Source organism: Lathamus discolor, chromosome 2 (assembly GCF_037157495.1).
Source record: "Lathamus discolor isolate bLatDis1 chromosome 2, bLatDis1.hap1, whole genome shotgun sequence".
Classification (NCBI taxonomy): Eukaryota; Metazoa; Chordata; class Aves; order Psittaciformes; family Psittacidae; genus Lathamus; species Lathamus discolor.
Window position 1 is genome coordinate 98,622,944 of NC_088885.1, and position 10,213 is coordinate 98,633,156.

Sequence of the window (10,213 nt, forward strand, 5' to 3'; positions counted from 1 at the left end):
GTACGCGCCGGAAGAACGCGCCTGCGCTGTGCGGGCAGGGCGGTGCCTGTGTGACTCAGGCGCTGCCATTTTGAGTGGTCGGTGCCGCCGCGCAGCGCAGTTCAGCTCCGCGCTCGCTCCCGTGCCGAGCTACCGGCGCACACCGCGGCGCTGACACTCGCTCCTGCCGGCCGCCTTCGAGGACGTCCTGGGGCCGCCTGGGAGAAGAGAAGCTCGCCTTAACTCTTTCATCCGTCTTCCGCCGTCCCCATCCGTCGCTCCGGGATCTCTACGCCCGCCGCCCTCCGTAGGAGCCACTAGCGCAGGGACCCGTCGCCGTCTCCTCCTCTTTCAGCTGCTGTTGCCGCCGCCGCCTTCTCTTTCTCCTCCTTTTCCTCTTTCCGCCACCATTTTCCTACTCCCCGGCACCGGGGCTCCGAGCTAGACTATGGGGACCAGATTGGGGTTGCGCAGCGGCAGAGCGGGCGGCCCGGTCACCGTGTCTACTGCAGCAGGCATGGGGGGGCTCCACGGCTTCGTGGCTTTATCTTGACATGGCTCCTCTCCGTGCTGCTAGCAGCGCCGCCGCCTCCACTGCTCCTCCTGCGCCCGCCGGCTGCGGGTAGCGAGCGGGCCACGGGCTCGGTCTCTTGTCTGAGTCTCTCAGTCTCTTGCCTAAGTGGGGGGGGGAGAAGTTTTGGGAGGGGTTGCTTTTTTGGTTTTGTTTTCCTTTTTTCCTTTCCTCACGAGAGGAGGAGGGGGGAAATACTTTTTCCTCCCTTTTCTTAACTTGGTCCGACGAATTTCCTAACCTAAAAACTTATTAACCCCGACTAATCAAACACCAGGGGTGGGGGAAAAATGTCTGGAGAGAGGAGGAAAATAACTTGATAACTGGGGTTCTACTTTTTGGGGGGAGGGTGTCTTAGAGGTTTAAAATTGCAACCTAGAGTTGCAGGTTTTTATTTTTTAAACCTCTCAAAAATTTGACACCAAAAACCTGTGTTGCGAGAAAAGCAGGGGCAAAACTCTCCCATGTTTCCCAAGTCGTGACCATGAAGTGAGAGGAGAGACACCGTCCTCCTGCGGGGTGTCCCGCCGCCCTGGGCACAGGCCACCGGCCTGCTTGCTGCAGCCTCTGCCACTCTGCGTAAGGAGAGGCCTAAGGAGAAGCGAGAAGTGTTGGCCATGCACAGCCTCGGCTAACCGTGCTTGCTGTTGAGCGCAGCAGCAGCTGAGAGAGAAGGATCCGCGCGGGGTCAGCAGCCCAGGAAGTGTGTGAGGTGCTGGGGGGATATAGGGTTCTCCCACTGGTTAGGAGCCTGGGTTTGGGGCACTAATTTGAGTTTTAGTCTCTAGGTGAGATAATACTGTTCCTTAAACCCCTGCCCGCCCCTCATCTTTGGCCATCATGATCCCTCTTCTCTTTGGCATCAGTAGCCGCAGGTCAGTGATGTGCCTGATGATGAGCAGGATGAAGTTAGAAATGAGTCCGCTGTTTTTTCTCTTTGCCCCCCTGCAAGCCATCACTGTGTCGTCTGTAGTTGATTTTGTTGTTGGCAGAGAAATGTACCTCCTAGGATGTGCACTCGTCCTTTGCACCCTTTGCTCTGCTCTCCACCAAGTGTAATAATTCTGAAGGGGGAAAAAAAAGGCGGGCAACATAGCAGTAGTGGAAGGCTGAGAATAATAATAATCAGAGTCATGGATCTGGCTGGGGTAAAACGCAATTTGTAATTTCAGCTTCACTTTTTTTTTCTTTTGTAAGCAGAGCAAAAGTACAAAAGTACCCCCCTCCCCATGGATTGGGTTTGTGCCAGTTGCTTTTTATTGTACACATAAATTGTGATAACATTTGTTTGTTGGTTCTTTTTTTTTTTCTTGCCCACTTATTCCTGCAGCTAAACTGGTAAAATTCTTTGTCTTCAAAATTTTTAGGGGGTTTTCTTCTTGGTTTATTGTAAAATCCCTTTTCCAGCCATGGCTGGACAACTGCTTACTTTGTTCCTTGACCCCTCCGAAAGGCCATTTTCGTAAAATAGTGCCTGAGGTGCGGTTTTGGGTTACATTAGTGTTTTATCTGTTTAGTCATATTAGCAGGAATCAAACGACTTGTTTCTGTTGTACTTGAGTCTTACGAAAAGGTGCCCATAGTTTAGCGACAGTTTCCAAAGGCTTTAGTACCACCTGTGTTACAAAATGGGGGACCCAAACTCCCGGAAGAAACAAGCTCTGAACAGACTTCGTGCTCAGCTTAGAAAGAAAAAAGAATCTTTAGCTGACCAGTTTGACTTCAAGATGTACATTGCCTTTGTGTTCAAAGACAAGGTAACTTAGTTTTAATCTTTTGTCTTTCATGCTGTCTTGTCTGTTGTGATGGATATTAACTATGCTGTGTAAAGTCTTGCTGTCCGATTGCGTCTTATGGTTTATCCTTAATAGAGTTCATTTTATTTTCATCATTTCTTTTTTAATCACCATATTTATTTATCTTATGTTTGTCATTTTGGCTTTTCACATATTTGTGGGTTTGTAATGTAGAGGTGCCAGTGCCCTGTTAAATGATTACTTGATAACTTCTGAATTGGGTAAAGCTTTTTCAAGGTTAATATTGTAATGTATTGAGCCTAATTGGAGTCTGAATTGTGTAATTGCTGGCTGTGAACAGTTGAGTTGAAAAGGGTGATCTGCTTAGTTCAATTGCTAAAGTAACTGTATTTATCTGGTTAAAGCAGAAAGGAAGACCTGGCAGTTGAAGGGAAGGGCTGGGAAATGCAATATTGAAATGGCCCAAATGTGCAGGCATATGTGAAGCTGCTGCTACCATTTTGAAACGGAGAGAGGAAGCAAAAGAGGAAGTCCTTGCTTGGCTGCTTTTGCTGCAGCTGAATGCTGTGTGTGTGGGCCAGAGTGGGGAGCCTGGTGATATTTCTAAAGCTAACTATAGACCCACAGTTTTAGGGGAGTTTCTGTCCACAGATGGTGAAGAAAAGTAGGTGCTTGTAGTAAGAGAATGTGCTGAACAAATGATGAGGAAGTGAAGATAGAAGCAAATGGTAGCAGAGTTCATAATGCGCAGAGTGCATGTAGATGAGCACTGAAACTGTTTAATCCCCTCAAATGTATCGTTTTTGCATTTGCTTTAATAGCTGTGTGCTTTTTAGTGATGATTGTTCTCTGAACTTTAATTGAAAAGTTTACTGAATTCTTCAGTTTGCTTTTGTTCTTCAGTTCTACTGCAAACAGATGGATGTAGTGGGATGTAATTTCCTGGTATAGTCACACAAATAGAAATGTGAATGTTTAAGCAGTAGTAACAATTAGGTTTTCTTAGGTGATATGACTGTAATGGCTTCAGCTGGAGAATTAATAGTACTTTCTGGTTGCTTTGTAGAGATTAGTTGCAGATGCCTGTTTTAAATCCTACAGAATTTGCTTATAGTGAACTGAAGATGTCCATCAGTGCCAGTTTGCTTAAAGTAGTTTAGCTCAGCCTAGCTTGGTTGTCACATAGTTGCCCAGTTATGTATGTTCTGGCCAGGGGCTTTAGGGGTTATTTGGTAAAATATACTTTGCCTGTCATGTAGTTCCTAAATAGGTCAAGGCTTCTCATGAGCTGTAAGCTGTTAACAGATACTGTATATCTGTTAGAAGCAGATATATGACTTTAAGCAATTCTGAATGCAGCAGAAACTGTTCTTCCAAATTCCCTCATAATGTTTTGGCTTTGCTTGACAGAGACTGAGATATTTGTAGTGACTATAAAAGTTAATTAGCAAATCAAAATAGTCCTCCTAAGGTTATGACTTACAGCTAACTTCAGATTGGACCTTGATCACGCAGTTACCAGATGTGGCTTTGAAAGACTTCTTTTCATAAAAGGCCAGCTTTAAAGTATTGCAAAGGGGGAAAAAAGTGTGGCTTGATTTGCAGAGGAGTCTTGGTCAGTCTGAAGTAACGTATTTACATGAGAAAAGGGCAGTTCTGTTCATGTTTAGATACAGCTTTACTGTATGCAAGATTGTCACATAAATCTGCATCTTTGGAGACTACAAAAACCATGTTAATTTTTTTATAAAAGTTGTTGCACTGATTCTGTTTAATTTCTAAGATTTTGCATGTACGTTTTAGTGTTTGTGTCAAAGTCCTCATTGACATGATGTGCACTTCAGATGTGAATGCTAACAGAAAATCACAAATCCTGACAAACTGTTACCTATAGTTGCATAGAAAGGATTATAATCTTCATGTAACCTGTGCTTTTTTCAGAAGAAAAAGTCAGCGCTTTTTGAAGTGTCTGAAGTAATACCAGTCATGACCAATAATTATGAAGAAAATATCCTGAAAGGTGTGCGGGATTCCAGCTATTCTTTGGAAAGTTCCTTAGAGCTTCTGCAGAAGGATGTAGTACAGCTTCATGCACCCCGCTACCAGTCTATGCGCAGGGTAAAGTTCCTCTTTACACTTGCTGAGTTAGTTTTCAATATTGTGCTGCTCTTTGTGGCTCTTAAGGCTAATCCTGCCTTTTTTTTATTTTTTTTATTCTCTTTTGCTGCATGAGGATTTCATGGGCTTGTGTTTATGGGGTCTGTTTTGAAGGGTAACAGCATATGCATTCTTAAAGTCTGTTTAAATACATACTGCTCAAGCTTTACCCTTCATGTATCTCATTCAGCTATGCCTAGGAAATTGTATCTTCTTGCCATCCTTGTTCTGTGGGTGTAGTGTTAATTCTTGCAACGGGTCTTGCTGCAGAGCTAAATGGTTTTTCATTACAAATATTGGAAGATAGTCTTTGGTAATGTTTTCTTAAAAGTTCCTTAAGGGGGAATTTATGTTAACTGGATACTGATAGTAAAATTCAGTGGAAGGTAAGGAAGACTTTTAGTTGGGCTGGAGCATTACAGCTGGAGCATTACACAAATATGGTAATAAATACCACCTTTCAGTTGTGTGCTTGTGTAGGTAAGTTGCTGATCTGTATTTTTTACTAAAGGAGGGAGTCTAAGTACAAAACTCTGCTACTTACAGGATGTGATTGGCTGTACCCAGGAGATGGACTTCATTCTTTGGCCTCGTAATGATATTGAGAAGATAGTCTGTCTCCTGTTTTCTCGGTGGAAGGGATCTGATGAACCCTTTAGGCCTGTTCAGGTAATTATTTTTGTTTAACTTCATTCAGCATCTTGCACTTGGAGGGGAGAATAAGTACTCTCTTCTTGACCAATTCGTTGGCAAGTTAAGTGTCTTCTGTAGGTGCTAAAGTGTGCTCTCTGTTTATAAAGCAGTCAGTGTTTTGAATGCCAAATTCTGTTTCCTGTCTTTATGCACTGTTTTTTTAGCACTTCCAAAGTTTATGTGAGTGAAGGACCTTTGCAAATGGTGTTTGCAGGTGCATGAATCATGCTAGTATGTGGCTTTTAGTACACTTGAATCTTTGTCTAAATATGATGGTGCCATTAAGGTTTTCAGAGTATGGTAAGTTGCTGTATTTTATTAAAGAGAGTCTGAGATGGATGGAATTCTTGCAGTATGATTTTTACCTTGAAATAAATTTCAAACGTTTTAGAATAATTTTTTTTTTAGTAGCTAAATATAGCTGTTTGCATTCAGATTTTTGAACAGTGTTACATGTATTTTCTGTGCCAGTTCTGCAGTAGTAGTTTGAAGCAATGTGCTGTATCATTGATGCACCAGGATGTTCTGCCACAACAAGCAGTTGAAGTTGTACCTTTGAATTGTTAGTACATCATTGCAATGACTGATGTCAGCGTTGACAGAATGAAACTTGGGAATTCTTTAAATTGTGCCAAGAGTCAAGTGTGCTGTCGTCTCTGTGGTCCCCAATTTCTGCTTTTCATAGACGAGAGAAGGAAAGAAACAAAAGTGGTTGTAAAGCTCCAGATGGGAGGAAATCAGTTAGTAAAATGTGAGCTTTAGTTTCTTAAATATTTTATTTCCCTCATTCACACAATGCAGGCCAAGTTTGAATTTCATCATGGTGACTATGAAAAACAGTTTCTGCATGTTCTGAGCCGAAAGGACAAGACTGGAATTGTTGTCAACAACCCTAACCAGTCAGTGTTTCTCTTCATTGACAGACAGCACTTGCAGGTAATCATAAAATGCTTTTTCTTCTGGGGAACATCAGTGATCTTGCTGCAAAATAACTGAGGTAGAAAAGTTGCTTATGTATTCATGCTTGAATTTCAACAGTCTCAGAGAAAACTTGTGCTATAAATAGGCTTAATACCTACAAAAACGAGCTGTGAGCCACAGATGTGTTCACACAATTAATTTAAGGGGTTTGTATTAAAAATTAAGGCCTAAAATAGGTTTAACAGTGGTTTGGAAAAAATAAAAATTGGCTTAACTTGGGTGATACTATAGAAATGATTCAAGTGAAGAATTAACAGAATAGTGAAAATACTTTAGGTATTAGATGTCAGCCTAATAGTGAGTTCAGGCTGTTCATATAAATGAAACAGTGGCTTCTAAATGTCTGTATTGTTCTTCTACAACCAGAGGCAAGCTAAGGATTGGGTTTGCTGGGCATCTGCCTATTAATCTTGAGTTAACTTTTGTGTTTAATAGTTTTTCTTTTTTTCTTTGTCTTTAGACTCCAAAAAACAAAGCTACAATCTTCAAGTTATGCAGCATCTGCCTGTACCTGCCACAGGAGCAGCTCACTCACTGGACAGTTGGTACCATAGAGGATCACCTCCGTCCTTACATGCCAGAGTGAGGTTCTGGCCAGCAAAATGGGGAAGATCACAGAATGCAACAGTGGATTTTCACTTTCCTCACCACTTTATTCTTTCAGAATTCAGAAGAAAATGGACTCATGTTCAGAACACTATGCATTGTGAACCTTGATCATCCTGGATTATTTTTATCATTTGTATCTCAGAACTTTACAATTTTTTTTAGATGTTTTCTGCATGGACCTTGTGAAAGAGAGGATGCTCTGCACCTTCTGCACTGCATCAGCATCTTGCTAAAATGTGAAGGGACTGTACACTGAAACAAATGTATCTGAAAGCACAAGGTGATCATTTGTGGTGGTGTTCCCATTTGTGCTGGTCATGCCCCCTAACATCTGTAATGTTAACCATCAGTATTCGGAGGGTGAGAAGTGAATGTAACGGGTATAAAAGCCTTACAGCTTTGCTGTTAATGATTGTATCAAAGAGCACTATCAATCATTTTAATGAACAGAAAAGTGGCTATTACAATAGGAAGTAAATGTGGGAAAGAAATCTGTCCTTTAAAAAAAAGGCATCTCATTTAATGTGTAGGCATTTCTTGCCTCTTTTATTTTGCTGCGCCATGTCTTAAGTTTACTGGCACTTTTGTTTTGGATCTCTTTCCCCAAGTTGCTGTATAACTGTATGAAGTATTCTTTCAAGTTGAGTGCATTTGTATGGATGAGGCAGACCTGGAGTCTGAAGTTGCTAAAGCAGCTAAAAATAAATAATAGCTGCAGAAACAATGTTGGTAGAGGATTATTTTTTCTTGAGAGTTGAGACTTGTAAACGTGCAGGTGAACTGTGCAGGAAATACTGGTTTCTAAAACATTTCTTATGGAAAACCCATTGAGGTTTTTGTTTTGGGTTTTTTTCTTTTTTTTCTTTTCGAATAGATGTTATAAAACAATGTAAAATAGTGTTTGGAGTGTCAAAAGTTGGTTCTGACAGAACATTTTAAGATTGTGCAATGATAAAAGGAAGACTACTGTATAGTTATGATGACAAAGAAGGCTCTGCTTAAGGGTTGAGTACTTTACTGGAGTAAAACTGCATAAGCCTGCTCCCTTTGGATAAAACTAGTGCTTACCTGTTTAAAACTTGTATTTAGCTTTTATTTGGAATTGGAAAAAAATTGGAACTTAAATAAATTAGATGAAAGATGACTGGTTGTATTTATGCAAATCCGATGAACTGAATTTTAGTAGTCTTGCATTTTGACAGTATCACCCACTATGAACACTGAAGATATACAGACTTCAAAATGGTATTAGCAAAGATTAGTGGCAGAGGTGTTCCTGCATATGTGAGTGAAATGTTTGCTTTGAAAAGTAGCTGTGAAACCTATCACTAGTGTACTATGTCAAACATATCACTGCCATGTTATTGTGGATATTTCTAGTTCTTTAGTCATAAAGTCCTCCAGGTTAAACTGGAGCATGCTAGAAAAAACACCACCTGAAAGCTGCAACTTCACTTTAAATGCCTTAAGTCACAAAGAAATATCTTGAAAATGCTGCTTCACAGAATGTGGAGACTTTCTGGAATATTTAGTAATCAACATACCTGCTATAATAGTACTTACAGTTTCCCTTCTTTGAACGGCCTGTAAGGCATAATACCAAGTGTTCACATGAAACTCAAGATGGGTTTTGTAAGGTCCTGTATGTGCAGGTTTCGTGAGTTTGGATTTTGCTTTCCAAGTACAATCCCTCTGTTTCTTAATGTGTCATTTTGGACATCATCTCACAGCAGTGAGAATATGGCTGTAGTCATCTTGGTTAGCAAAGGAAATTTCAATAGTTCTTGCATTAGGAATTTTCTTCATTCTGGTTTCTCTTAGCAGCCTTGAGGTGTTGGCCTGAATGGCTGCACACAAATGCTTTTTATGTGTTGGCAATGGTAAGATTTGGCATCTCTGAAAGGTATCTTTTTCTGTGCGTAAGCAGGATGACTTCTGAAGGAAAAGATTAAGCCTGAAATTGTTCCACTCTTTCTTACTGGAGCTTCTAGTTCAATCTCAGAATATTCTTCTATTCAGATACTCAGCAAAATGCCCTTCAGAAGTGAATGGGAGCAGTTCACAATACCTAGCTTTTGGTTTCAGGCCCTCTTGGTATCAGCTTAGTGGCTTTTTGGTAGGCTTTCTCCAGAGCCTAGGTTTTATCTCATGAAACTAATGTTCACAAAGCAGTTTGTGACTCTAAACCAGATTAGTTGGTTCGGTGGAGCCATTGGTAAAGAAAAAGAGCTCTTTTATAAGACAATTTTGGTTACTATGTTCTGTTGTGGCTCCTTTGGATATGCTAATAGCAAGAATTGAAATATGCTCTATCTCACCCGAATATGGGAGTTTTGCCAGGCTACTGCTTAAGGGTTTGTCATGTCAACTTGGCAAGTGCCAATGGGATAAGCTTGGGTGCAGCAAAATGAAGTAGGCAGAGGTCCATTAAACCTTGCATTGAAAAAAGTGTCGGTTGATGGGAAGCTTGTGTCAGGTGCTTTCCAGATAATGAGGAGAAACTTCTTAAATGTCATAGTCTGTACATGGCTGTATAGTTTCCCTTTGTCAGACCTCTTAAGCTGCACAAGTGGCATCAAAAATACAGCAGGATGGATAGAACTGCTTGTACAAGCATTGCCCAAGTATAATAGGTCTGTAGCTAGTTTGCAGTTTATGCCCTTTGTCATATGTCTCACAGCACAAATAGCTTCTCAAAAGCTATTTTGTTACACTAAAATTGCTTTGTTGATAGATCAGGCACTAGAAACACATCGGGGATATCAGTGTTTCTCTTGCAAAAAGAAATCAGTTACTCAAAACTTCTACTGACCTTTGAGCACTGAAAGCTTTAGATGAAGGTACTGATCCCTTGCTACAAGTTGATTATTAGTTTCTTTTTTCATATCAGAATGTTAAGCCTATTGGAAACAAAGCTGGTGGAAAGATGGTACTTTTGTCAGTTTCAATTTTCCAGACTTCTAAAAACGTACCTATGAAAGACATACTTGATCCTCTGCTTTTTTTGTTGTTTGTAAATATGGATCAGTCTTCACTACAGGTAGGTGCTCTGGTCCTTGTGAGTGACCGCATCTCTGTTTATGTGTTAAGGCATAATATATTAGCTTTAAAATTACTTTCAAACCTCCTATAAGTGCCATAGATTCTTGTCACTTGTGCATACTCCTGGCTTGAGAGCTCTGCAGGCATCTGTCCCTGCCTGTGTCTGTTTTGCTGCTGGGAGAACATGGTGTTTTCTGGTGCTCCTCACATGCAAAGTCGTTCAGTTACTCACAGTTAATGAACACCATGTCCTGTTACATCTGGATCTCTAGGGGCTGAGAATGGTCACTTAAGGGTTTTTTTTGCTCCTTAAGTGTGAGATTGCTCTAATGCGCTGTTACAGGCTTCATTAGAGACTACATTAAGATTCCTGCCGCTAGCACGGTAGCTGTTAGAGCCAAGAATTACTAGACTACATTTACAT

At 41.0% G+C, this 10,213-nt stretch overlaps 1 protein-coding gene across 1 annotated transcript; it reads left to right on the plus strand.

Moving 5' to 3' along the window:
* The first annotated feature begins 55 nt into the window (after nucleotides 1-55).
* On the plus strand, nucleotides 56-7,891 carry C2H6orf62 (chromosome 2 C6orf62 homolog). Its single transcript, XM_065667856.1, has 5 exons — nucleotides 56-2,307; nucleotides 4,249-4,425; nucleotides 5,011-5,133; nucleotides 5,959-6,093; nucleotides 6,599-7,891. Exons 1-5 carry the CDS (start codon nucleotides 2,179-2,181, stop codon nucleotides 6,722-6,724), a joined length of 690 nt encoding a protein of 229 aa, XP_065523928.1. The 5' UTR covers nucleotides 56-2,178; the 3' UTR covers nucleotides 6,725-7,891.
* Nucleotides 7,892-10,213: the final 2,322 nt, after the last annotated feature.

Excerpts from the sequence above, each read along its gene's own strand:
- C2H6orf62 (XM_065667856.1), top strand. The coding sequence starts at position 2,179 with ATGGGGGACCCAAACTCCCGGAAGAAACAAGCTCTGAACAGACTTCGT. Across the intron at positions 2,308-4,248 it reads CCTTTGTGTTCAAAGACAAG|AAGAAAAAGTCAGCGCTTTT; the intron begins GTAACTTAGTTT and ends TGCTTTTTTCAG. Across the intron at positions 4,426-5,010 it reads GCTACCAGTCTATGCGCAGG|GATGTGATTGGCTGTACCCA; the intron begins GTAAAGTTCCTC and ends TGCTACTTACAG.